Source organism: Camelus dromedarius, chromosome 16 (genome assembly GCF_036321535.1).
Source record: "Camelus dromedarius isolate mCamDro1 chromosome 16, mCamDro1.pat, whole genome shotgun sequence".
Taxonomy (NCBI): domain Eukaryota; kingdom Metazoa; phylum Chordata; class Mammalia; order Artiodactyla; family Camelidae; genus Camelus; species Camelus dromedarius.
This window is the reverse complement of record NC_087451.1, coordinates 48104048-48129509: the sequence shown is the minus strand read 5'-3', so window position 1 is coordinate 48129509 and position 25462 is coordinate 48104048. Positions and strand designations below refer to the sequence as shown.

The 25462-nt window shown below is 52.7% G+C and overlaps 1 protein-coding gene and 1 long non-coding RNA gene across 2 annotated transcripts; one reads left to right on the top strand and one right to left on the bottom strand.

Annotated features, from left to right (window-relative positions):
* The first annotated feature begins 3261 nt into the window (after positions 1-3261).
* On the top strand, positions 3262-24590 carry SLC13A2 (solute carrier family 13 member 2). The gene is made up of 12 exons (XM_031468364.2): positions 3262-3425; positions 16287-16415; positions 17219-17355; positions 17460-17674; positions 18209-18389; positions 18482-18604; positions 20384-20602; positions 20830-20918; positions 21182-21303; positions 22409-22570; positions 23204-23341; positions 23885-24590. The coding sequence occupies exons 1-12, from the start codon at positions 3324-3326 to the stop codon at positions 24053-24055; spliced, it is 1788 nt and encodes a 595-aa protein (XP_031324224.2). The 5' UTR covers positions 3262-3323; the 3' UTR covers positions 24056-24590.
* On the bottom strand, positions 3779-5478 carry LOC116157758 (uncharacterized). Its single transcript, XR_004141929.2, has 3 exons — positions 5298-5478; positions 4146-4207; positions 3779-3956 (listed from the first exon to the last, which is right to left on the bottom strand). It is a non-coding gene; the product is annotated as an uncharacterized LOC116157758 (long non-coding RNA).
* Positions 24591-25462: the final 872 nt, after the last annotated feature.

Below are 25462 nucleotides of genomic sequence, written 5' to 3'. Positions count from 1 at the left end.
CATGTATAAGGCAAAATACATGGACCCTATTTGAGAGATGGTTGAAAACAGGGGAGTGGTCAGGGTCCTTGGAGTCAGATTCTGGGTGAGCAAGATGCTCGGCCTCCTATTCAGTGTGGTACCCTGTCCACTTCACCCTACCATCTCAGGGCAAGCCAGCCAGTGGGGAGGGACACTTCCAGTGCTTAAGAGTGCTTCATCTTCCACCCAGCTCTGTTTTTTCTCTTGGGGAGGGGGATTCCTTGAAAACAGCCCAAGTACGCCTCCCTAGCCTTACTCCCTATGGTCCTCTCTGTCCTTAAGAACACCCCTGCCCTCTTCTTCAGTCAAGGATTTGATGACCACCCCCACACCCTGTCTTCTCTCCTTGGAGCTGGGCAGTCCAGGTCTTACAAATCATTCCTGGTGCTCCCTGCTGTGTCCAGCCATCCCTGTCTTTCCAGGACCACTTAGGTGGTGCGCCTGAGGGCCCTAGGCCCAACATGCTCAATCCCGGGTTGCTTCAGGGGCCTCTGCCTGATTGCCTGGCCCATGTGAACAGGTCTGAACTTCCTAAAATCTCAGCCCTGGTTCTCTCCAGTTTATTAGCCACCTGCTTCTGAGGATAAACCGGTCCTTGCGAGCCAGGGACCATCTCCTCTCCCCCAGGGCTTCCTCAGCTGTTCTCAGATGACCTTCTCAAGGAGGGTCAATGGTCACAGTGGACTCCTCCCTGAGACAGTGCTGACACCTTTCACCCAAATGGCCCTGATAAGGACCGAAGGAGGACAGCCACAGAACCTGCCAAGAGTTGTTCATAGTCCATTAGGAGCCATGAAAACAAGAACAGTGATTTGCAGCATTAATTGAAGGAGAAGGAGGTAGGGCAAATGAGAACTGAACTAAGCCTGGTAGAGGAGGGCCCTGCCTGTGACTGCTGGGCAAAGGGAAAGCTCTTGTCGTACACGTGATGGCTGGAGACTTCCTGCCTTTGAGATGAGCTCATCACCCAGGGGGCCTGGCTGCTGGGGATTTGATAGCCCCCCTCCTCTTGTCCTCAAAAGAGAGTCAGCAAGGGTCCCCAGAGTCTATAGCTTTGAAAAGGTCTGTGGGTATGAAGCTGGGGGTCTCCGTGAAAAAGTAGCCATCTAATTTGGAAATGGTATTTTGTCCCAGTACCAAAGGGGCCCAGAGCATGGAGGGCAGGGCAAAGAGCACAGACGGTCTTGGATATGAATTGAATTCTCTCTCCTTTACTCACAAGCTGTGTGACCCTGGGCAAGTAACTTCACTGCTCTGAGCCTCTATTGCAGGGTCAGTACAGAGAGCTGGGGAAACTGGGATGCGGATTACACAGAGTGGATGTTGTTCCTCTGGGGGAAGCTCAGCCCTGCCCACCTTGTGGCCCCTCCAGAGCTGCAGGCCATGGGAGAGTCCTCCTCCAGGGCGAGATAGAATCAGGATATGGTCTTGAGTCTCTGAAGCCCTTTTTCTATAACCCTGAGCTTCCTGACTCTTCCCCACCTTGCCCTGAGCAGGTTGGCTGTCTGGGAGTGGAGAAGCCATACACAGCCTGAATAGGGGAATGGGGGTGGATAGTCTGTCTTGTCTCATGGAAGCTCCCCACCCAGCCTGGCCCCGGGAAGCCCGCAACCTGGATCCATCCACTGCTCTCTGCCCACCCTGCAGAGGGCATCGGGGGTGGGGGGCGTCTCTCTCACACAGACTCCAGGAGTCTTTCATTGGTATAGCAACCCAGGCCATGCTGTTGTACATCCTGGAAATGTGGCCACCAGCTCTCAGTCCTGTCCACACACCCACATTCCAATCGCTCAGAACCTTCTTTCTTTCCCATCTTGGCTGGATCTGTGTTTACTTCCTGAAATAATCTCCCTGAGACACCATGCCTTCTTAATCTGGCACACAGATCATCACATTCAAATAATCAATAGAAATATGAACGAGGTGTCTCCTGTGTGCAGTTTGGGATGGGGAGCAGGGAGAGGAGCAAGAGATAGAGGCTCTGGGTGGATATATCCATACACTCCATCCTCCAGACCTTAGCTCACTCTTGCCTCTGCTTGTGATCATTCCTGTCACCTTAGGGCCAAATTAGACTCAAACTTCAAGTCTTCTTTGAGATGTCACCCTCTCCAGGAGCCTTTGCACAGTACTCCTACTGTTTTCCTTTCACACAGAGCTGCCATACTGGTTTGGACCTCCCCGGGGCACTCCTAAAGCATGTGTGAATTCTGGCTGGCTCTGTGTCCTGGGGCCTCAGCTTCTCTACCTGTAAAATAGTGACACCTAACTCATAGTGTGGCTGTACAGAGTAAATGAAATGGTACGCTTACCAGCTTGTACTAAATGCTGAACAAATGCTATTACAAGCAGCATTTTAATCTCTCTGCATCCTTAGCACTGAGTACAGGGCTGAAGATATAATCAGTGCTAAATACTTGTTTGGTGGATGGATGGATGAGTAGATGGATGGATGATGGATAAATGAAGAGATTAAATGTGTTTCCAAAATATGAGATAGACTTTGTCGGTCCTCCATGGCAGTTTGGGGTGAGGGTGTGGGGCCACGAAGAACCTACTTAAGTGAACCTTTATTGTACATCCACCACACAATGCTCAACATAATGTAAGTTGTCTAATTTGAGCCTCATTATAAGGAGACATTACAGCAGAACAAGGAAGTGGCTATTTCAAAATTAAGTCAGTGCATGAGCAGCACACATTGAATAAGAGATGGTCAGGTCCAGTGGCTCTGTCGGTTTCCTGGATACCTGGAAGGAGAAGGGCTTGCTCCGGGCCTTCCTCAATCCTATACTGGAAACCCCCAGAGGGCAGGGTGTCTCTGGAGGCAAGGCTGCCCCACCCAGGGCCCTGTATAAAGTGCCTGGAGAACCCAGCCTCTTAGATGGTGGTGGGGCTGGGCCGGGGAGGGCGCTCTGGGTTTTGCCCTGTGGATGCCAGTTGTAGGGCTTCCCAGGCATCCTTCCCGCTCATGTTCCTCCAGCCGCAGCCCTTAACAGCCTCCACGCACAGAAGGAGTTAACTCTGGGCTTAATTTCTCAAAGGAACCTTTAGCTTCTATTCTTTGAGCTCACCCTCCTCCCTTTCTTTGCGAAGTCTTCCTGATCTTTATACTTCCTGCAGGGCCCTCCTCCTTACTCTTACCTCCCGGACTCCAGAAACACTCTGATTACCAGGGTGGGTCAATGGTTAACACTCCAGTGGCTTTATATAAGCCTGCCTAGCCGCCTACCTGCTACAACACTGGTCCTTCAGTTCCCTGGATCCGGTCGGTGACCTGGCAGCCCCCGTGGGTCCACACCATGGCCACCTGCTGGCAGGGCCTATGGGCCTATCGCTCCTACCTGATTGTGCTCCTCCTGCCCATTCTCCTGCTACCTCTGCCCATCCTCATCCCGACCAAGGTAAGGACTTGGGGTTCTGGGCACGGAGAAGTGCCAAGGGAGCAGGGGCAGGACCGTCTGCCACAGGGTTGGGCATCCTTAGGACCAGCATGACCCACTCATCTCTCCTAGCCTGGAAAGTGAGGCTATCACCTCTTGAAGATTGAGGGTTAAGAGTTCCAAGGAGGGCTTTTGTTTGGCCCCCAGTAGTAGGAGCCCAATGCAAATTGCTCAGGTGCATTTGGAATTCGCTGCCTTGGGAGGCAGGAAGCCAGTTCCATAAAGGAGGTACAGGTGTTGGCAGATGGAGTTGATCTGACTATTGTGTGTCCACCCAGCCCTGAACTGGGCTCAGGAGGGCATGAGCTGGGCGAGCTGCTAGATGGGGAGGAAGAGGATTGGGAGGAAGCTGGCCTCAGGTAATTTGTACATTTAAGAGTGCAAACAGGAAGAAAAGGCACTCACCTGGGATCCTAAGAGCTAAGTCTCCTAAGGAGGAAGGATGGGAATTGAATGAGGCTCCCTTGCCAGTGGGCACCACAGATGCACACCCTGCAGGGAGGAATAAGAGCCATTGCTTCCTGCCAGCCCCCATCCAAGCAGCGGGAGTCATAACTTCAGCTCCTATTCACTGGAGCCCCCACTGCAGGCCCTGTACTGTGCACCCTGTAACCCTCTCCCCCATCTTATGAGGCAGATCTGACTCTCATTTTTCAGAGAGAGTGAGGTTAAGTCACTTACCCCAAATCCTGGGGCCGATCCTGTTTTCTGGAGCTCAGATATTAGGCACTTTGGAGACCCTCCTGGTAAAGTAAAAGAGCACACAATTATAAATCTAAAATGAACACGGAACTTTGGGAAGGGTAGGTCCGGGAAGTGGCCTTGAGGTCCAATCTTCGCAGTAAATCTCCCTCTGGCTGAGATAGGAAGTGGCAGAGCTGGGGGCGTGGTCTGGCTACAAAGCCTTGGCCGCTGAGACAGAATCCTGCCTGGCCCTGGCCCCACCCCACACCCTCCCTCCCCACCAAAATGCCCGCTGAGCCATTTTCTTCCTTTTGTCACAAATCGGGAACTCGAGGCAGCCTTTTTGTTCATGGTGTCCCAAAGGGGTAAGGAACTGGGGAGGTAGTGGAACAGCCCCCAGGGTCCCTGACACCTGGTAAGTGCCAAGGCCTGGCTGACCTTTGAGATGACCCTCATCTCAGGCCAAAGCCCATGGCATCTCTGTGCTAGGGACCCATCAGATGAGTTTCTAGACAAGCTGAGCCAAGTGTGCTAACCCCGGGAGGGAGGATAGACAGGAACTGTGATTCCCATTTTACTCCCCAGGAAAGGACAGCCCAGGAAGATTTAGTAACTTGCCCAAAGTCACCCAGGAACTCCTGAGTCAGTACGAGAAGCCAGGCCTCCTGGTGGGAGTGTGAGGTGTCAGCAGTCACTGTCTTCCCTGTGCCGCACCCAACCCTGCCCCCTGCCTCCTGCCTACAGACGCTGCCTCCCTGTCCTGGCTCAGAGGAACTGTCCGGGGCCTATCTGTGGAGGCCAGCCCTCCACGAGAGCCCTGGCTACCAGTCCCTCTCAAGGACTTTGCTCTTGCAATTACTGTCTCCTCTCCTACATCATTGACTTTCCCCTCTTTGCCTGATCTCTCCCATCAGTGTACACACAAGCTCTAATATCTCCCATGTTAAAAAAACAAACCCTCCTGCAGTCCCGCAATTCCCTCCGTATGCCTCCTTTCTCTGCTCTGTCTCACAACGGAAGTACTCAAAGACTGTCTACACTGCCTGTCTCTCCTTAGACAGCTCCACTCTCCAAGCCTCTGCGTCCCAAAAGGGCTTTCATCATGTCCCCATCCGTGTCCATGTCACCAAACCCCTGGTCCGTGCTCACCTTCCTCAACTACTCTGCAGTATTAGTCCCAGCCAGTCACCTCCTCTGTTCTGCTTTCTTCTGGCTTTGGTGACATCTGGTTTTCCTCTCCCTTTGATCACTTTTCCTGGTTCCTTCTTCCTCTCCTCACTCTCCCCCAGGTGACCTTCTGTTGTGTCCCGCTTTAAAAAGCATCTCTATGCTGGTGACTCCCCAGTCAGTAAGCCCATTTCTAATCTCTAAACTTGTATTATCTAACTAACACTGGACACTTCCCCAGAACATTTTCTTTTTGGCCGCATATGCGCTGACGCAGCCAGAACACAACCTGCCTGCTCATCTCCCGGTTGACTCTGCTTGCAGTCTTACTTATCAAGAGATGGCTCAAAGTCTACCTCAGAGCCATTCCTGCTGCCTCTCCTTCCTTCACTTCCACATGCACCTGCAGGTCCTGTCGACTCGATTTCCCATAAATACTCCCAATGGAGTCCCTTTCCACTGCCTCCACTCTGGTCCAGGCCCCCATCATTTCTCTCCCATCCCTACCTCTCCCCAGACTATTCTTCACCCAAATGCCAGGATGGTCTTTTCCAAACATAAGCTCATGTCATTACCTGGCTTAAAACCCCACACAGGTTTCCCATCAAACTTAAAATAAAATCCAAGCCTCTTAGGGTAGCCACGAGTCCTGGGGGCTCCACCCCTGCAGACCCCTCTGTCTCCATGCTTCGTCTCCTACCTCTTGTTCACGCTTCTCCGGCCTCACCTGCTTTCTCTCTCCTCCTCAAATTGCTCATCTTCCTGCCCAGAGTGTTCTCCCACATGCCTCCTTCTCATTCCTCAGGTTTCAGCTTAAATCCACCTCCTCAGAAAAGCCTTCTCTGAGCAGCCCCAGTCACTCTCTATTACAAAACCCTCTCCTTTAAAGGGCTTTCACTCTCTGAAATGATGTATTTGTTTATTTTCTATTTATTCTCTGACACACACACCCCCTACATTAGAATGTAGGCTCCATGAAGGCAGGGACTTTGTCTTTTTCCAGGCAGAAGCCCCAGTACCAGACACACAGCAGGTGCTCCATGAAAACTTATCAAATGAATGAGTGAATGAATGCATGTGGGCAAAGAGGGCCCTGATGTGAATTCCTGCTGATTCCCTGCTCTCTGTGGTGACTCCTCGGGCTTACCTCCAAGCCCCTGGCCCCTGAAGTGAGAAGTCCCAGACTAGGTTCAGACTTGCGTCCGTGTAATATCGTTGACATTTATTGAGCACTTTTTATGTGCTAGTCGATGTACCAAGCACTTCAAAGCACTAACCCTTTTATTTCCCGCAATAACCTCTAAGTTACTGTGAGTTTACTCCTGTTGTCTCCATTTTACAGACATGTAAATAGAGGCCCAGGGTGGTAAAGGAATTGGCCTCCAGTCCCAGCTAGAAAAAGGCAAAGTCTGGACTGGAACCTGGCCTTGGCTGTTGTGAGTCACCTCTCGAGCCATCAACCGGCTCGTCCATCCAGCCAGTCAGCCGCTCCTTCCATGGTCATTCAGTCTGGAATGTCTGCTGAGCCCTTGCTCTGTGTGGGGGTAGGGTGGGGGGTGGGGGTTACCAAACAGGAATACAGATGTTCTGTCCTCAAGTTGCTTTCAGTCTAGAGGACCCTGTGTAGAGCTAGAAGCCCGCAGGAGCTCAGAGGAGGGAGGAGATCCTTCCAACTGAGGTGAGGGAGATTCTGAGTTGGGCCTTGAAGGCTGAATGAGATTTCAACTGTCAGAGGCATCAGGAGAGGGCAGGCCAGGTGAACAGAAGGGTGGGAGCAAAGGTGTGGGGGCTGGAAACAGTAAGATGTGTTTGAGGAATTAGCAGCAGGATCCTAGAAATGCCTGCCACCCTCTGGTGGTCCCAGTGGATGCGGGACAATGGGGCCTGAAGCCTTCTCACTGCTCCCCCAACCCTGCAACCAGATAGTGAAGAAGCCATTGGTGTGCCATAAACCATCCATCCCTTCATTTGTTTCTTAGGGAAGACGAATCATGTGACAGGTACAGCTTAGGTGCAGGGGACTGGAGGTAGGATTCAGGGGAACTTGTAATTCTAGGGGAAGGGAGTCGGGTGGAGAGACACACAAAAGCACATACTGTCCATGCAGTGAAAGCCACACTGCACGCTGGGACTGTGGCTTGGGGAGGGGCTGCTCTGGATGGGGTGAGCGCAGGAGGCCTCCTGGGGTGGTTACGTTTACCCTAGGACCTGACTGGCAAGTAAGAGTCAGCCAAGCACAGCTCTGGGCGAAGAGCTGTCTAGGTGGAACACACAGTACAAAGGCCCAAGCCCTGGGGTGAGCTTGGCAAGGTGGAGGGATAAATAAGGCAGCATGGCCTGGGGACCTGAATGAGCAGGAAATGGCCGAGGGTGAGGGAGAAGTCAGCCAATGTCAACCTTACAAGGTCAGGGAAAGGAGTGAGGATTTTATGCTGAGGGCCACGAGGGATAAATACTTGCTCAGGGGTCAAAGGGCTAGTAAGTTGGAGTTGAAAATGCAAATACATCCCAGGACCCAACAGGACTATCCATGAAAACTGTCTCCCCATGGCACCGTGTTTGCCAGGACAGAGCTTAGCTGGAAACTAGATTGTATTTACAGTAGGAACAAAAGGCAGAATTTCTTAATCGGAATCACCTGCATTCCTAGGATGTTAAAATCAGCACGTGTTGTGTGGCCACGTGCACTTTAAAATCTGCATAACTAAAATACTCCTACTGCAAGCTCTTCCTGAAACTCAAAGACAGACCAGGATTGTGGGCACGAAGACTGTGTGAGGAATTTGGACCTCAGTTCTGGGGCCCACCTCTAGCTTTTGAAACTTCTTGGCTCTTGGTTGAGAAGGCAGAGTCCAGGGAAGATAACAGGGATTTTGGAGCCAGAGAGATGTGGGTCCAAATCCATTTTGTGGCACATCCAGCCATGTGACCTTTTCAAGCCTCTCCAAGCCTCTCACCTCTAAGAGACTACTGTCAAGATGAAATGAGATGACACTTTGCAGAGTCCCTGGCTCCCAGGGCTCAGTAAACAATGGTTCCCTGCACCCTCTGCCGCAAGCCTGAATTCCTGGCCCGTGGACAAACTCAGCAGGCCTTGAACACTGTGTAGATGCCTGACTTCTTTTCCATCGTTGACTTCTGTTCCTGGGAGTAGGAGTAAAGGAGGAGCCAGCCTCCAAAGCCAGGGGGATCTCTGGAGTAAAGAGAGAATGTTCCGCAACTTGAACTTTGCCCCCAGATTACCAAATCATGTTCATGCTTCTGGCACCTGCTAGGTGAAGGTAAGGAATGGGAAAGCAAGGGAGACTCTAGCAGTACAGTTTCCTGGATGTAATTGTGCAGCAAGGCCCAGGGCTGTTGCGGGGATCAGAGGCATGGAGGAGTGTGGGAATGTTTCCCTCATCTTCAATTCCAGCCTGCTGGTTTGCTCTTAAGCGGACACAGGCAGGTCTGGTCCCGGCCCAATCTGTGATGTCAGGACTCCCCCAACCCCCACCACCCGACTTTTGTTTTCTCTGACACTTAGACCCATTGTTTCCCTTTGGCCTCTTAAAGTAGAAGATGATGCAACAAACATGTTAACATCAAGGTGCAGAAATAAACAAAGATCACCCAAGTGAGACCAGGCAGAGGATAGGCAGGATTCAGCCTCCATCCCTTGCTTTTGGCATATGCTCAAAGGCAGGCAGGTAGGGATGCTTCAGAGTGGAAAGAAGGAAGGCTTCCTCAGGTGTGCCCTGACTGGAGGCTGTTGGCAGGGGAAGCTGGAGGGGCGCACTAGAAGCGAGGCATCCTCTGTGATTGGTTAGGAGAGCATATGTGGCTTTCACAGGTCGGTCCTGAGTTGGAGGTGGTGGTAGAGAGTGGGGGCCAAAAATTAAGGAAGCTGGCAGTCATTGAGCAAATTGATTGTCTGGGGCCAGTGGCTGGGGAGTTTGTGGTTTGGCTGCCAGGCTGGTTGCTGCAGAGATCTTAGGATCTATATTTGCATACGGACTGGCCATTGTCTCCTTTGTATATTTAGCCTCTCAAAGCTATTAGGCATTTGGATGGACCTATTATTCCTAGAAAGAACATCACACCCACCCCTGCCCCCAGCCCACTCTGTACCTCCTTCCCCAAGTCCTGCCGCCTGTCTGTCTCCTTGTGGTCACTATGTACCAAGACGTCCAGAACAGGCATGTGGGAGTCTTCCTCCTCCCACCCAACCCAGCAGCCATCACCCAACTCTCTGTCTTCCATCTCCTAACATCTCTGCCCCTGTCACCTCCCCATTGGCCTTCTGGGACCTCCCAGCCTCCGTGGCTGCCGATCAAGCCATCACATGGTGGCAGGTGTAAGCACCCTATTTTCATCTGTAGTGATTTATTTATTTAATTAGGTGATACATGCATGTTGTGCAAAATCCAACAGCACAAAATGTGAAACGGAGAGGTACCCTTCCCATGCAGTGCCCCAGTGTCCCTCCTCAGAGTGTTCTCAGTGGCCAGCATGGTGTTTGTCCTCCAGAGAAGGGGACTCCTCATCCTTGGGGGGGGGGATCTGTGAGGAGGACAATTCAGGAAGTCTGTGAACTTGGAGGGAAAAAATTACATTTTATTGTCAATTACCTCTAAAGAAAATTTAGCATTGTTTCCTGCTTATGAATGCAGACAAAACACCACAGTAATGTGAACAATAGTTTTTACTTTGCCACCAGTAGGAATCACAGATACTTTCAAATCATATGAGTGCTGTTGCCAGTACCTTGAAATATTGTCTGTGTTAATCATGACTTTGAAATTACAGTAGCCATTAGCTGGTGGAAATCTTATTAGTTAAGAAAGAGTCACATATATCTATATCTTACCCCTTTTTTCATATTTTAATAACTGTACTTTGATATAATTGGTTTTCTTTGTAATCCTATGCATTTTATTTAATGCATTTAAAAATATTATTCTAAGAAGGACTTGGAAGGCTTCATCAGGCTGCCAGAAGGATCCTGGTACCAAAAAAAGGGCAAGAATCCCCAAATCAGAGATTTTCCTATGTATATACAAACACTTGTCCACGTATTTTTAAAAATCATATGTGGCAGCATCAGCGCAATCTTTTAATAGAAACACCAACCTGACCATGTCACTCTCTCTGCTTACAATCCTTCAAGGGCCTCCCCTTTTCACCTTTGTCTTCAAGATAAAGTCCTAGATTCCTCTAGGGCAGACACGGCTCTTTTCAAGCATGACACACCTTCCCTCCAAGAATGTGTTTTGATCTTTTATGCCTCATTCTATTCCTTCTGTGCTTACTCCTCATGTCAACACTTTTTGCCCACCCACTGAACTCCTATTCATCCCTCAGCACCCACTCAGTGTGCCCTCTCTAGAAGCCTTCCTCAGCCCACACAGAGGAAGGCTCAGGGAAAGGGCTCCTTCTCTGGGATCCTACTCTCTGGTCTTTCTTTGCAGCGGTGCTTGGCAGGCTGCCACCCAGTGCCTCATCTCACTTCCCAGACCCAGCAGTGCTCCCTACCCTCAGCATCCCTACTTGCCAGGGGCAGAGGGGTAGCGAGAGTAACTCACCCTGAAGTTAACCTTCAATCACCAGGAGGAATAAGATGTGGTACCTTCAAGATTGTGAGCATTTTTGCTGCTGCCCAACAGTTACAAGCTACTCTGTGCCGGAAACAGGTAAAGGCCATGATGCCCGTAGGTCCACATCCTGCCCACACTCGGGGTCCAGAGTCTGCCCTGGATTCCCAGGCATTTCCATCTTCATTTGTACTGCCTGCATCCAGCCTGTTTCTCCAGCAGCCCAGGAATACATTCCTCTGCCAAGGCCAACCCTGCCATCTGCTCACTTCCATCTACCGTCCTTTACAGCTTAGACCTACATAATCACATCCTTCTTCCTCATAATAACCCGGTGAGGTGGGTGTTCCTTTTATTCTCATTTGTAGATAAGGACACTGCATAAAGGAGACAAATGTGCGTACAGCTAGAAAAGCTCAATATTGCTTGTCAAAAAACCAAAGACTGAAAAACAAGAACAAAAACCAAAGCAGGGAGATGTTAAATAACTGCCCGAGGACACGCAGCAATAAAGCTGGGCCTGAGCACTCAGGTTTTCTGACCTCTGACCTGTGTTTCCAGCCTTGGGGTTTGGAAGCCATCTGACGGTTTACCTCTTCTGTTCATTGGTGGCTTTGCCAGGCAGCCCACCATTACTACGGGCCTGCCCACATGGGGCATTCAGACTCCCTGAGAGCCAAGACTGCGCTTGATTCATGTCTGTACCCCACTGCCTAACATTCATTCACTCATTCATTCAGTGTCAACTCTGTAGAGGTGCCAAGCACCCTGCTGGGGTGAGCAGAAACAGCCTCAGCCCCTACTCCCTGGGGAGTACGCTCTGATGACAAAGATTGATATTTATCAAGAAATTTGTGAAAGCTAATGTTTAACTACAGATCGTGAGGAGGGCTCATGCAGAAGAGGCATGGGGGCTTACAGTGAGAAACATGGGGAATATACCCCAGCCTGGAACCCACGGAGGCTTCCCTGAGTCCAGATCTCAATAATGAGTAAACATCAGGCGAGCAAAGTGGGGAGGGAAGAAAGGAGATTATGTGCAAAGGCCCTGTGGCTACAGGGAAGATGGAGCCTTCGAAAAACTGGAAGAGGTGCCATCATGGCTAGAGCAGAGAGAGCAAGGAAGAGAGGCACAGACCAGCCCCTAAATTTTCCTAAGAGCAGTGGGAAAGCCTGCAGGGATTTGAGCTGCTTTGAAGGGGGGGGTGTGTGTGCGAGCGCACGCGCTGGGAGGCAGAGAGTGGATTAAACAGGTTTGTAGCTCAAGATCATTCTGGCTACAGCGAGAAAGACATTTCTGGGGTAAGAGAGGAAGCTAGGAGGTGAATAAGGAAGCTCTTGAAGGAATCTTGGTGACAGATGCTGGTGCTTGGACCAGGCTAATGGCCCAGAGCTGGAGAGAAGTAAAAAAGAACATTTGAGGTATTGAACCAGCAGGTGACCTGGAGCAGCGAGGGTATTTGTCCAGTGACAGCCTCATGAAAAGGCAGGAGGCCCAGTGCCTCCCCCCACCCCCCACCCCCGACCCCGGGGCTCCCAATAGCAGGGCTGCATGAAGTTGGAGAGGAATGGGGATCTCAACAGAGTGACTTCCTGGTGTGGGGGTGGGTGGTAGCGGGGATAAATGGGAAAGGAGGATTTACAGACCCAGACCAGCACTAGCAAAAGAGCGAGGGGCTAGAGACAGGGAGGTGAAAGAGACTTGACCCCTGTCCTCAGGAGCCCAGACTGAGAGGGGAGCACATTCTACAGCCAAGGAACAGAGCTGGGGAACAACTAGCCTGCTGGCCTGGGGCAGGAGGACGTAGTGATGGGGCAGAAAGATGAGCATTCGCCTCCAGGAGAAAACTCTTCCCAGCTAGTATCTGAGCTCCAGGAGGGGCTACATCAGACATGGTACAGGCTGTGCCCTACACAGCTCCCTCTGAGAAGGGTGCATGGAGTCGTGCAGTACAGCAGCCCTGGGGAGTAAGTCAGAGGGGTCCCATGCCATAGGCCGCTAGCCCAAGATATATATGGCTGGGCAGCAAGGCAGAAGGTAGAGGGTGGCCTTGAAGGACAGATATGAGTCCCAACTTCCCACTTCTAGAGCTGGGGATACAGACCTTGGAATCAGACATATTGTGGGGCCAAGGAGAAAGGGTGTGTGTGTGTGTGTGAAGCCATAAATGCTATCAGCTGTCTGGTGAAGACTGTGGGCCCTTCTCAAAATATTGCTTTGAAATGCACAAAATAAAATGTGTAGGATGATGAGAGAAACCAACCATTTTGAAATACCGCTATAAAACTATGAAAAAAAATAACTGCAGTTCAGAAGTAGAGGTGCTTCCTTATTCAAGTATTAAATAAGACCTAGCATTTGATATAACAACTCCAATCATTTCAAAATAGGGATGGAGGTAAACAATATTTCAAGATACATTTTGAGATAATTGCAACCGCTGATCTGTGCGGGTATCTAGGAGCTGACAGCCACAATCAAACACCTGTGACAAAATCACCAAGAGTACCATCGACAGCTCTATGGTTCTGTTGCCTCTGTTCATAATCTTAGTTAGATGTTAGTTAAAAGATGAAATAGTTTTCCCATCCAACTTCACCGATCCTTGGCATTCCACGCCGCAGTTAAGAGCCCCATGAACCAGGAAGAGCAGGTCAGCGAGTTATGCTACAGCTGGACACAACAGCCCAAGAAGGTGGGAGGGGGACGTGAGGCCAGAGCCCCCAGGGCCAGGAAAGTTTCCTGAATGGAACCTTGAAACCAGTTCGGGGTTTTGATCCAGAGACAGACAGGGAGAGGGATGGAGGGAAGTTATAAAGGGGTAGGGGAGCCATAGATTCAATAGGCTGGAGCTCACAGCTCCCTTTGGAGGGTAGAAGTGGGGTCCCAGAAGTGAAGGAACTTGCCCCGAGCCAGGCAACAGGGAGTGGCAGGCCCCAGCTAAAATAGTTCTGTTTGGATTCAGAGCCCCAGCTCACCTCCAGAACACCCCACTGGTCACAGCGAGCCTGAGGCTGGAGGACACCCCCAGCTGCAAGGGATGGAGCTCAGGGTGGAAGGCAAAAACCTGGGGCTCTAGAACCGGGTGGCCTGGGTTCTTCCACTTATTTATTTGAGACATCTACTTATTTGCGGCTTTCTTCTTCATCTGTGAAATGGGAACAATAGTCATTCCTTCACAGAGGTAATAAATGTGATTAAAACCACTCGAAGTGCATAGAGCCTCAGGCCTGGCACAGAGTAGCCCTCAGGATCCTTCTGCTGTCCTTACTAGCAGAGCTTTCTTCTTGAATCAGCAGAGTCATCTGGCCCAGCCCCCTCCCTTGTCTCTGGGCAGAGAATTCTGGGGGGTAGGGGCGTGGGGGGCACTCCAGGGTCCACAGGGTCTGGCCTGCCCTTAGCCCCAGGGGAGGATGGGTAGCAGGCTGTGCAATCATCGCAGGTAAGAAAAGTGTTTGAGGAACCAGCTGCTTCAGCAGAATTCACCTCCCTCTGGGGGAGGAAGAGGGGTGGATCTTTGGTCAAGGGTCAAGGTGGCCCCACCCCTGGGGCAAATGAGTTTCTGTCCAGGGTAAGGAGAGGTGGTACAGGTTTCCTGGAAAGACAGTGAGCCTGGCATCAGACAGAAGGCTGCACAGGCTGCGCAGGCTGTGCGCTGCATCACTCCAGGGGACTACCAGGGAATGCTCTCTGAATTATGCAATCCCAGACACCTTGCCTGGGTTCCAACCTGGCTTTGCCACTCCCTAGTTCTGAGACCTTGAGCAAGCCACTTACCCTCTAGAGCTCATCTAGACCCACCCATGGCTGTAACTACATACACGGAAACACCCAGCCCCTGAGAGTGGCTCAATAAACAGCACCTTCCTCGTCCCGAGACCCTCCTTGAAGCTTCAGGGTACTAAGGGCATGAGATACAAGGGGTGAGCCCAGCCTGTACCAGGTAGAGAAACCCAAGAAGGGCAGGGCAATTGAGACAGCACGTAGGAGGGGCCCCCCAGGCCCATTGTCCCAGCATGCAGCCCCTTCCTTCGGCAAACAAAGAGTGGGCAGGTGCCCCTGAGGAGCTTGGATGCAGCACCCTCTCCCTGGAGGCTTCCTTCTGGCTAATGATTCCCCCGCCCTCCCTCCCTAGCCTTGCGAGAGGCTCTGGTAAGGAGGATGGGCCCCTGATGACTGCAGCTGTCAGACATCATTCCTGCTCCAGGTCTCCTCCCAAGGCCGAGGTCAGGTCTCCTCCAAGGGCTAAGGTCAGGTCTCTCTAGTTTCGGGGGCCTCACGAGGGAAAGGAGGGCCTCTAGTACCCCAAGACTATGACCCAGGGTTTACCCCACAATTCCCCACACAACACAGGGATGGGGAAACTTCCACACATTCTATAAAGTGAATGCACCTCCTGGAGTTGTGCAATGCAGTGGTCATGCCTGGATTACTAGGAATGAGAGCCCACTGCCCCTATTCCCAAAACTTTTCAGTGATTCATTCATTCAGAAATATTCTGAAGCCTGCTGGGTCCTGAGCTCCAAGGATCCAGATGCTACAAAACTGACTTCTCATGGAACTGACCTTCTAGCCAAAGGAACAAATACTACTTAAATCATTATACAAACAAATATATTCTTACTGGTTCTGATAAAGCCAGGGAAGGCCAGGGTGCCAGGCAGGGGTCCACATGTCCCAGACCCTGGTTTCATCTAGATGAGCCCCCACCTCATCTAGGGATCCTCACCTGAGCCCCCTTCACTCCCTAAAGGGGCTGGAGTATAATGTCTAGGCTCCCCAGTGTCAAAGACAAGGTGGTCAGGCTTTGCTTTGTTTTCTTGTGAAGGAAAAGCCCAGCTGGGCTAACAAGCTAAGTCACAAATCTAAGTGTGATAAGTGTCGGTTTACTGACCTAAGTTCTGCTGGGCTAACTCGTAAATCTGAAGTTTAGTGTCAGTTTACTGGGCTAACAAGCTAACTCGTAAATCCAAGCTCAACAAGTGTCAGTAACGTGATCTGTTCCGAACTGATAAGCTCCAGTGTACTGATTCCTTGCTTTTTGTTGTTTGAGCCTTATTGGCTAATAGTCCCATACTTGTAATTAACCCTATAAAACCTCATGTGCACGTCTTGGAGGTGCTCAGAGCTTCGGAGCAGAAGCCCCTCTGAGCCCGCCGGCGTAATACATCTGAGTACTCCAACCCTCCGAGTGGTGCTCGCTTCTTGGCTGGCCTGTTGTTTCTGTGACATTCTGTTTTCGTTTTTAAACGGGACCTTGGAATCAATGACTGTGGGTTTCACAGGCTCTTCCCACAGTTACAAATGGCCTGTTTGCCCTGAGGGCAGGAGGTGACATGACTCTGGGACACAGGCCTGCCCCCTCCAACGGCTTTGCTGTTCCCCTCTTCCCCACAGGAAGCCTACTGTGGCTACGCCATCATCCTCATGGCACTCCTCTGGTGCACAGAGGCTCTGCCCCTGGCTGTCACCGCCTTCTTCCCCGTCATCCTGTTCCCCATGATGGGCATCATGGATGCCTCCGAGGTAAGCCTCCCCAGCTGCAGGAGGAAGTGCTCCCAGAAATGGCAAGGGTCTGCCCTAGGACACTGGTGATGGAGGAGGCCTCATCATAGGCAGGGCACAGGGGGCTGGGGGGTGGCGGTGCCTCAACTTCGCTTGACAGGTCAGGGAGCACCGAGGGAGGAAACAACTAGAAGACGCGGGGAAGGGGATTCTAGATATGCCAATGCACAGCTGTTGTCAAGAATTATTTCGAAGTGGGAGTGATTAGGTCTAGGCTAGGGAGGTAGAAAGGCTTTTATCCAGGAAAGGGGGCCTTCATAGCCAGCTAAAGAGCTTGTAGCCTTCTCGCTCAGGGACAGACCCTTGAGCATCAGGACCACCTGCAGGGTTGGTTAAAACACAGTGCTGGGCCTCCCCCCAAAGTTTCTGGTTCCTTAGATCTGGGGCAGGGTCTAACCATTTCATTTCTAGCAAGTTCCAGTTTGGTGGTGATGCAGGCCCAGGGACTACACTTTGAGAACTGCTGCTTTAGTTTCTAGGAACAGCATTTAAATGATCTCTCTCACAGTCAAGGGCTTAAAACATGAGTGGAATCAGGCTAGATGATTTCAGTCATTCCTGAGGGGAGAAAGAATGAGTTTGGCAGGAAGAGAGGAAGTTGCTTAATGTTAAATGGCAGATGATCCAAAGACCATTTCCATCTGGGTCCAAGAGCCCAGGGGACCAATCTCTGTTTGAGGGAATAGGAGTGCCTGCACCCTGTAAGCCCAGAGGCATGGGGCTGGGGGACCCCTTCCTGCTTATCAGCTGTCCCTGCTTGCCAGGTCAGTGTTGAGTACCTTAAGGACACCAACATCCTATTCGTCGGGGGGATGCTGGTGGCCATCGCTGTGGAGCACTGGAATCTGCACAAACGCATCGCCCTCCGCGTGCTTCTCATCATCGGGGTGCGGCCTGCCCTGTGAGTCCCACAAACCAAGATCAGAACCTGGGGTGGTGGCATTCCGGGCACCTAGTCCCTGTAGGGAAGCTGGAGCACAAGTCAGTCTGTCTGTCTGTCCCTAGGCTGATCCTGGGCTTCATGCTGGTGACTGCCTTCCTGTCCATGTGGATCAGCAACACGGCCACCACAGCCATGATGTTGCCCATCGCCCAAGCCGTTCTGGAGCAGCTGCACAAGATGCCCATGGGCAAGGATGTCGAGGAGGGCAGGAACAACCCCGCCTTTGAACTCCAGGAACCAAGTACCCAGAAGGAAGAGACCAAGCTTGATGAGAAAGGTGAGGCCAGGCGCTGCCCCAAACCCTCGGTTCTTGGGGAGAGTCTGAGATGGTCTCCATGGTTAGGTGGCCACCTTGGTGCTTTTAGAGAGAGAAGAGCAGGGCAAGAAGTACAGGGACCAACTTGTCCTGGTTTGCCTGGGATTTCCCTGGTTTTGAAATGAAAAGTCCCACAGGCTGAGGATCCCCTCAGCCCTGGGCAAACCAAGATGCTGGCTCACCCTGGCCAGCAGAGAACGAGAGCCTGGGTGGGCTGTCAGGGGTCCAGGCTCCATTCTTCTGGTGTGGTTTGGATCATCTTCCCTTTCTGGTGCCTCAGTTTCCCTCTCTCAAGAGGTTTGGGCCAGATGGTGTCTGAGGGTCACCCCAGCCTGAGACTCCAGGGAGTGCTGGCCCTTGCAGACCTGGAGGCAGCCCCTGCCCTCCCCCAAGCCCAGGTCTAGACTGCTCACTGACACAGCACCCCCAAGGCCATAGAGCCCCAGCCAAGCTCCCTGGAGCCCACCCCCAACCTGAGTGCTCCCTTGTTCTCAGACAACAAGCAGGACCACCCTGTCCCGCCTGCTCCTTCGAAGCCCAGCATGCAGCAGAACAAGGAGCAACTCCACTTTAACCAAGGCATGAGCCTGTGTGTGTGCTACTCAGCCAGCATCGGGGGCATCGCCACCTTGACCGGCACCACGCCCAACCTGGTCCTGCAAGGCCAGGTCAACTCGTGAGTGACTGAGGGGTGGGGGAGTCTGCACTCTGACTGGGGAGCTGGCTGGTCACTGGGCAATGTCACACAGCAGCCGTATCTCCCTACAGGATCTTCCCCCAAAATGCCAACGTGGTGAACTTTGCCTCCTGGTTCGGCTTTGCCTTCCCCGCCATGGTCATCTTGCTGTTTCTTTCCTGGCTATGGCTGCAGGTTCTCTTCCTGGGGTTCAAGTAAGTGGTGGAGTGGGCAAGAGACTCCCAGGTGCCTGCGCTTACCCTCTGGGAGCTTCCAGTTGGGTACCCAGATAGCTCTGTGGAAAAGGACATAACTGCCATCCTAGTGAGAAGGCCTTTCCCTCCTAAGGCACTTTTGGACACTTGGCCCCCCCATTTGAGGGAATTACTGGGTGGAGAGTATTACCCCATTTAGCAGATGAGCAAACTGAGGCTCAAGACATGGTACACAACCAGATGTGTCAGTGTTGCGATTAATAACCAGGTCTCCTGAAGCCCAGGCCAGGTCCCATTCCATCATGATCCACAGTCCTTTGGTAAGTGCTTAAGGAACAAACACTGTGAACATGGTCAGTTACAACAGTATTTGTTATGCTCCTACTATATGTCTGGCCCTGTGCTAGGCACTGAGAATACTAGAAGCATTAGGCACAGTCCCTGTCCTTGGAGCTCACCACCTAATGGGTGATGATAAGATAGGGGCTGTGACAGGGGGAAGCCCAGGTGCTGTGGGAGCACAGCCCAAGAGAGTAGAGAGTCCAAAAGGCCCCAGAGGAGATGATGCCTGAACAGTAGTGTTAAAAGTCAACCAGGTAGAGAACAGGTAAAGGCATTCCAGGAGCAGGAAGAGCTTGTACAAAGGCACAGAGGCAAGAAAAAACACAAAGGGTTTGGGGGGACTCTAGTTCTGTGTGGCTAAAACACAACAGCAAAAAGGAGCATCAGGATATGAAGCTGGAGAAGTAGGGAGGGGAAGATTATGGGGGATCTTGTGTGCCACATAAGGAGTATGGATCTTATTCTTGAGGCAAGAGTAGTAAATAGGTTTTATTCCTACTTCCAGCCCTTGATTACTAGAGGTCACTAGAGCTCCAAGTTGAAAATCACGTGAGACCTTGCTGGGGCTCGATTGGAATCAAGTCTGGGCTTGATTAGTGATATCTGCTATGAGTAAAGGACCAAAGTGGTGGGAAGAGTGCTATTGTGGTATGAGTCGTTATTTGCCTTCCTGCCCAGGCAATGGGAAGCCATGGAAAATGTTTAAGCATTGTGACTGCACTTTGGAAAAATCGCTTGGGCAGGTGCGATGGAGGCTAGATTGAGGGTGAGGGCTCGTAGAAGGTGAGGTGGTAGCTAAAGAGTCCAGCGCAGTGCCAGACACCATAAAGGATTCAAAGACATGTGAAGCATGGTTTTTGCCCTTAAGGAACTCACAGTCCAGCAGGGGAATTGAGATCTGCCCAAGTTAAAAGTTAAAAGTCAACACAAAACACAAGTTAAGCCAGTGGCACATGGATGTGGGCTGCAGACTCCTGTATTTCTGAGGTGGGGCTCAGGCTGGCTCAGGATGCCCAGAAGCAGTAGGATAGGGAAGGGGGGTTTCCTGAAAGGCTATTGGAGGAGAGGAATGATAAGTCAGGGCCAAAAAGAGGCATGGGGTCCAGGCCCTAGGTCCTCCTCTCTCTGGGCAAGGGAGGGCTCAGCACAAGAGAACCCCTGGAGGGACAGAAGGTCATCAGGGCAGATGGAGCAGGGCCGAGCACAGGGAAACCCAGCACCTCCAGCCCCAGCCTTCCCTCTCCTAAATAAGAGCCATGACACCCCCAAGAATCTTTTGCCCTTCTTCCACAAACTTGGGTGGATCAAGAGCCTTAGTGTAGTAACCCTGAGGTGGCCTCTGCAGGCCTCAGGCTTTGCAACACGGGCACTCAGAGATCCTTGCTCTCCTGCCTGGTGTGTGGCCCTTATGAGCTGTCCCCACCCCTCCACCTGCAGCTTCCGGAAGAACTTTGGCTTGGGGGACGAGATGAGGGAGCAAGAGCGAGCGGCCTTCGATGTCGTCCGGAGAGAGCACAAACTGCTGGGCCCCATGACCTTTGCAGAAAAGGCTGTCACCATCCTCTTTATCTTATTGGTGGTGCTTTGGTTCACCCGGGAACCAGGCTTTTTCACTGGCTGGGGCAACCTGGCTTTTTCTGACAAGGATGGAAAAAGGTGAGCATTCCATGGGGGTGGAATACTTCTGGGGCTCACCTGGCTACGGGAGGAGGGAAGGGAGCGGGTCCCCAGTGCAGAACAGGAGGTAACACTGGGCGGTGGGGGGGGTACTTGCCAGGAGGGGTTGGCACATCTGTGGGAGGGGCTCCTCTCCACCACCCCTCCACCTTGTGACCCTGAGCAGCCCTGAGCCACTAAGCCTGCCCTCCCTGCCCCACCCACAGCATGCCCTCCGATGGGACAGTGGCTATCTTCATCGCCGTAATTATGTTCATCGTGCCCTCCAAGATCCCAGGGCTTACTCAGGATCCAGGTAAGAGGATCCTGGACTGGAGCAGGGCAGGGAGTCTGGGCAGACCCTGCCTTCTGGTCACAACGGACCAGCGACTGCACATGGCAGAGGTAGACAAAGTCCAGAGAAGTCAGGGTGACTTGCCAAGGGCAAAGGGACTCAGGTACAAAGTCAGGATGTTGCAGAACTGAGGGGCCCTCTCTCACATGCATTAAGCTCTGATAGGGACCCATACAGAGAGGCCCCACGTGGAAGTGACCTGTCCTCTTCTGCTTGGGGAGCAGGAAAACCAGGGAAGCTGAAGGCCCCTCCTGCCCTCCTCAGCTGGAATGTAGTGAAGGAGAAGATGCCTTGGAATATCATGATCCTTCTGGGCGGTGGCTTTGCCCTGGCCAAGGGCAGTGAGGTGAGAGACCCCCACCCCACTCCCCAGCCCGTTTGAAGTGGGGAAAGAGGGGCGCCTCTTCTCCCACACAGGGGAGACCTGATCCTCACTCAGGAGCCCCCTGGTGGGCAGAGACTTTGCAGCAGCTGGAGAGACAGGTTAGAGCCCTGAAGGAGGGAGAGGAAACACAAGCCACAGGGACCTCTCCCTAGTCGAGTTCTCAAACCCAAAGAGAAGACAGGCTTCTCTGGTGGGCAGGGTCTGTTCTCAGTGACCACTCACTCCACCCCCTCACCCTCTGCCAGACAAAGAAGGCCTACCGCTTTAGCGCTAGAGAGTTGCAGGCTGCCATTGGGTTGAAGCCGGCTGCCTGCTCAGGCCACCAGGGGGCGCTGTGATCACACTCAGCCTGGCTCTGGGGACCAGATCACTTCCCCAGAGCCTCCTTCCAGGAGGGAAATCCCTGAACCTTCAACCCCAGCTAAGCTCATTCACTGCACGGACAGGAGGCAGCTTTCCTGGGTCCGGGGTTGGTTAGTTCATCCATCAAGCATTCACTGAGTGTGCCAAGCACTGTGCTGGGGGCTGGGTGGGTAGCCCCCGCTCCCAGGGGCTCACAGTCTGGCATGACAGGCGTGGGTAGAGCAAGACCTTGGAGCTCTTCTGACCCTGTGGACTGTCCCCATTCCCCTGTCAGCCTCTTCCCAGTCTCCACTAGGGCTCTTCCCCCTCACCCTCCTTGCCAGGAGAAAGGGCCCCAACCTGCTGGGCTGGAGCGGGCAGGGGAAGGGCTAAGGTTGGCCAGGGACCTCCTGGAGAGAGGTCAGGAGAGCAGGAGTAAGTGGAGTCAAAAATTTTTACTCCCTCCAAGCCCTAGGTTTCCAAAGAAAGCTCTTTGGCTCCCTCTCCTCACTTCTCATCTGATCCTTCTCTCCATACCCAACAGTCCTTCAAGGGCAAGGGGGCCCCTTGGTTTCAGCTGGGTCTCATCTTCCCTCCTAATCTGCCCTTGACTCTGAAGACTCTAGAGAGGAGTGGGCTGGAGCAGGACCCTCCCAGAGCCTCAGCAGGGGACTCTGGGGCCCTAGGCAACCCAGCTTCTCACACCACACTCCTCTGCCCACAGGCATCAGGTCTGTCAACGTGGTTGGGGGACAAGCTGACCCCATTAGAGAGTGTGCCATCTCCCGCCATTGCCTTCATCCTCTGCCTCCTGATTGCCACCTTCACAGAGTGCACCAGCAATGTGGCTACCACCACGCTCTTCCTGCCCATCCTGGCCTCCATGGTGAGCTGGCCCTGCAGACACACCTCCTCCAGGCAGCCCTTCTGCCCACCCCCACCCAAGGGCCCCACCTGAAGGTCAGAGTGACCTATCTGCACCTCCTTTAATTTCTGGGAAAGGACCCTTGAGCTTCCATCCTTCTCTAGGCTCTTCAGTAACTTTGGGCCCCAAGGCCCTCTGGCCCCTGACTCACTCCATCCCTAGTGATGTCACCCCTGGAGTATCCTGATGGGGCTCGCTGGTGGCCTCACCCACATCACTGGCCCAGCCCCTGTTCTGGTCATTCCTGAGGTGACAGGATGCAATTGCTTCCCAGAGCGTCCCCAGCCCCTTCCTCCCCAGGCACGTTCCCGCAGCCTTTGATGATGACACCCCCGAGCTCCTTTGAGATCCGTTTTATGGGCCCCTCCCCTTACCATGCCCCACAGGGCAGGGCCACACACTCATCCCCTCCAGAGAGGTCAAAGGGCCTTCCCAGGTCACCCAGTGCCTTCTGGCAGAAGTGGTGGGTTTCTGGCCAGAATGTATATTGGGGTGAGGGCCATCCCTCAGAGAGGAAAGCAGGAGGATGGGGGCCACACCTTCCCCTCTGGGATGGGGACTGGGATCAGCTCTGCCCCACCGTCTCCCCTCCAGGCTCAGGCCATCTGCATTCACCCTCTCTACGTCATGCTGCCCTGCACACTTTCTGCCTCCCTGGCCTTCATGCTGCCTGTGGCCACCCCGCCCAATGCCATCGCCTTCTCATTTGGAGGCCTCAGAGTGACTGATATGGTGAGTGTCAGGGGTCTCCCGTGCCTCAGCACTCTCTGCTCTGTCTTTCCATCTTGGCGACCACAATGTAGCTTAAAGCTACTGAGATTCTCAGGGTTGAGAGTGGACCCTGTCTGGGGTGGATGACAATGGGGGAGGTTGGAACGTGATCCCCAGTAGGAGTATCTTCAGGCCCTGCCAGCCTTAGGCCATGTGAGGAGAGGAGGGGTGAGGAGTTTAGGGAAGGCACCAAGAGGCCAGGCCCCCACACCCAGGGAGATGGACTCAGGGAAAACAAAACCCAGGGCTCTGGAAGCTCCCCTTGTCCCTGTTAGCACTGGGAGTCAAGCCAGTGGCAGGGGCATAGCCTAGTGCAGCAGGTTAGACCCAAGGGGGCACTTCCCAGGGAGAGTTTTGCTAGAGAGAGAGCCTCTAAGTGCCTATGAACACCTGAGGGATGGGCACTGGCCTAAGTCAGTGCTCACTCACTCAAGCTGGAAGGCAGCTATGCTCACCACTATACCACCAACGCTCACTCACTCATACTGGCTCTCCTCACCCCAGGCCCGTGCGGGATTCATGCTCAACATCATTGGGGTCTTGGTCATCACGCTGGCCATCAACACTTGGAGCATCCCCATGTTTGATCTGCACACCTTCCCCTCCTGGGCTTACTCCAATGCCACGGCTTCCTGCTGGGTCAGCCAGGCAAACACCACAACACCTCGCCCCTAGACCATCATAGAATCTGGACCAAACCAGGAAGACCTACCCCGTTTCTACTCCTCTGAGCTGGAAGGGGCACCCAGGGTCCAAGCCAAACATTGAGAGAAAGGCACGTGTATACCTAACCTCATGTGAGTGTGAGAGGAAGGTGTCTATGCGCTCAATCCTGTGTGTCTGAGGAAGATGTGTGTACATGTGTGTACGTGTGTGTGTAAAGATGGTATGTCATGTGAGGATGTCTGCAAGGGGGGTTTGTGTGTGAGCACATGATCCAAGGTGTGCCAGACATGTACATGTGTGAGTTCACAGACAGCATGTTCGGTCTGGCACTCCAGGTCTCTGTCTTACCAGTTTGGTGGGTGACCAGACCCCTTTGCCTTCTATTTATTGAAATTCAGGGTTGGGGCAGTCTGGGCTGCAGAGCCTAACAGTGGTTGCCATGGCAGCGGCCTCTGGGCCAGGCCCAGCATACTGAGGTCTCCCCAGCCTCTCAGGTTTGTGGGGAGGGTTGTAATATTAGCCACATTAAAGTCTTTCTGTAGAATCTGTGGCGGTTTTTCACGGCACTTTCCAGGACTGGTCCACAGCATGGCTCAAGCCCCAGGTAGGGGAACACGCTAGGAAGGGACCTGGCATCTGTCCCATATGGCGGCCCCCTTGGCATCCCTCCCACCCAAGGGAGAAGGTAATGGCCAGGAATCTCTGCCAAGGCCAATCGGAGTGGGCGCAGCCACCCAGGAAAGTAGCACTGACATCACCCGGCCTGGCTAATTGGGAGCTGCCAGTCCCTGCGTGTCTTTGAGAAAACCAGCCTCCCATTCCCAGAGCACTCCCTGGGCATTTACATAAAACCCTCTGCCCCTGCCAATTCCTCACCGACCCTTCCACCAGCTGGAAAAACCAGTCCCACCAGACTAGGGGAGGCAGACTGACCCATTCTAGTTGCCCAGAAAGATGGACCCTCACCCAAAATGGCAACCTGCAGCAAGAAGGATGCAGGTGAGACGCACAGGAGCAGGTTCAAAACTCTGGCCTTCAGAGTCCAGGAGCAGACAACATTCTGGATCATTCTGCCTCCCAACCTCCCCTCCCCTCCTCCTCTGCCTCTCGCCTTCATGAACTCCAGTTTTCATTTAGCTGACAAGGGAGGGTGGGGGCAGGGAAGAATAATACCACATCCATCATCCATTCTGGGAGCTCAACATCCTTTCCAGGCTGGAAGCTCATCTAGTGGAAGTTTCCAAGAGTCTCATCCAATTCATTCCTGCTGCAGCAGAGGAAAAAAAAAGATACTTACCATCACTCTCATGCCCAATAAAAAGGGGAGCTGAGTTGTGAAGAGAGAAAACCAAAAAGGATTTAATGCTGGATTCCCCCTGGGCTGGGCCTTCACTCAGTATGCCAAGAGTCGGGGGT

Coding starts and splice junctions, on each gene's coding strand:
- SLC13A2 (XM_031468364.2), top strand. CDS start 3,324: ATGGCCACCTGCTGGCAGGGCCTATGGGCCTATCGCTCCTACCTGATT. Junction 18,605..20,383: donor GTTCTCTTCCTGGGGTTCAA/GTAAGTGGTGGA, acceptor CTCCACCTGCAG/CTTCCGGAAGAACTTTGGCT. Junction 21,304..22,408: donor CCCTGGCCAAGGGCAGTGAG/GTGAGAGACCCC, acceptor CTCTGCCCACAG/GCATCAGGTCTGTCAACGTG.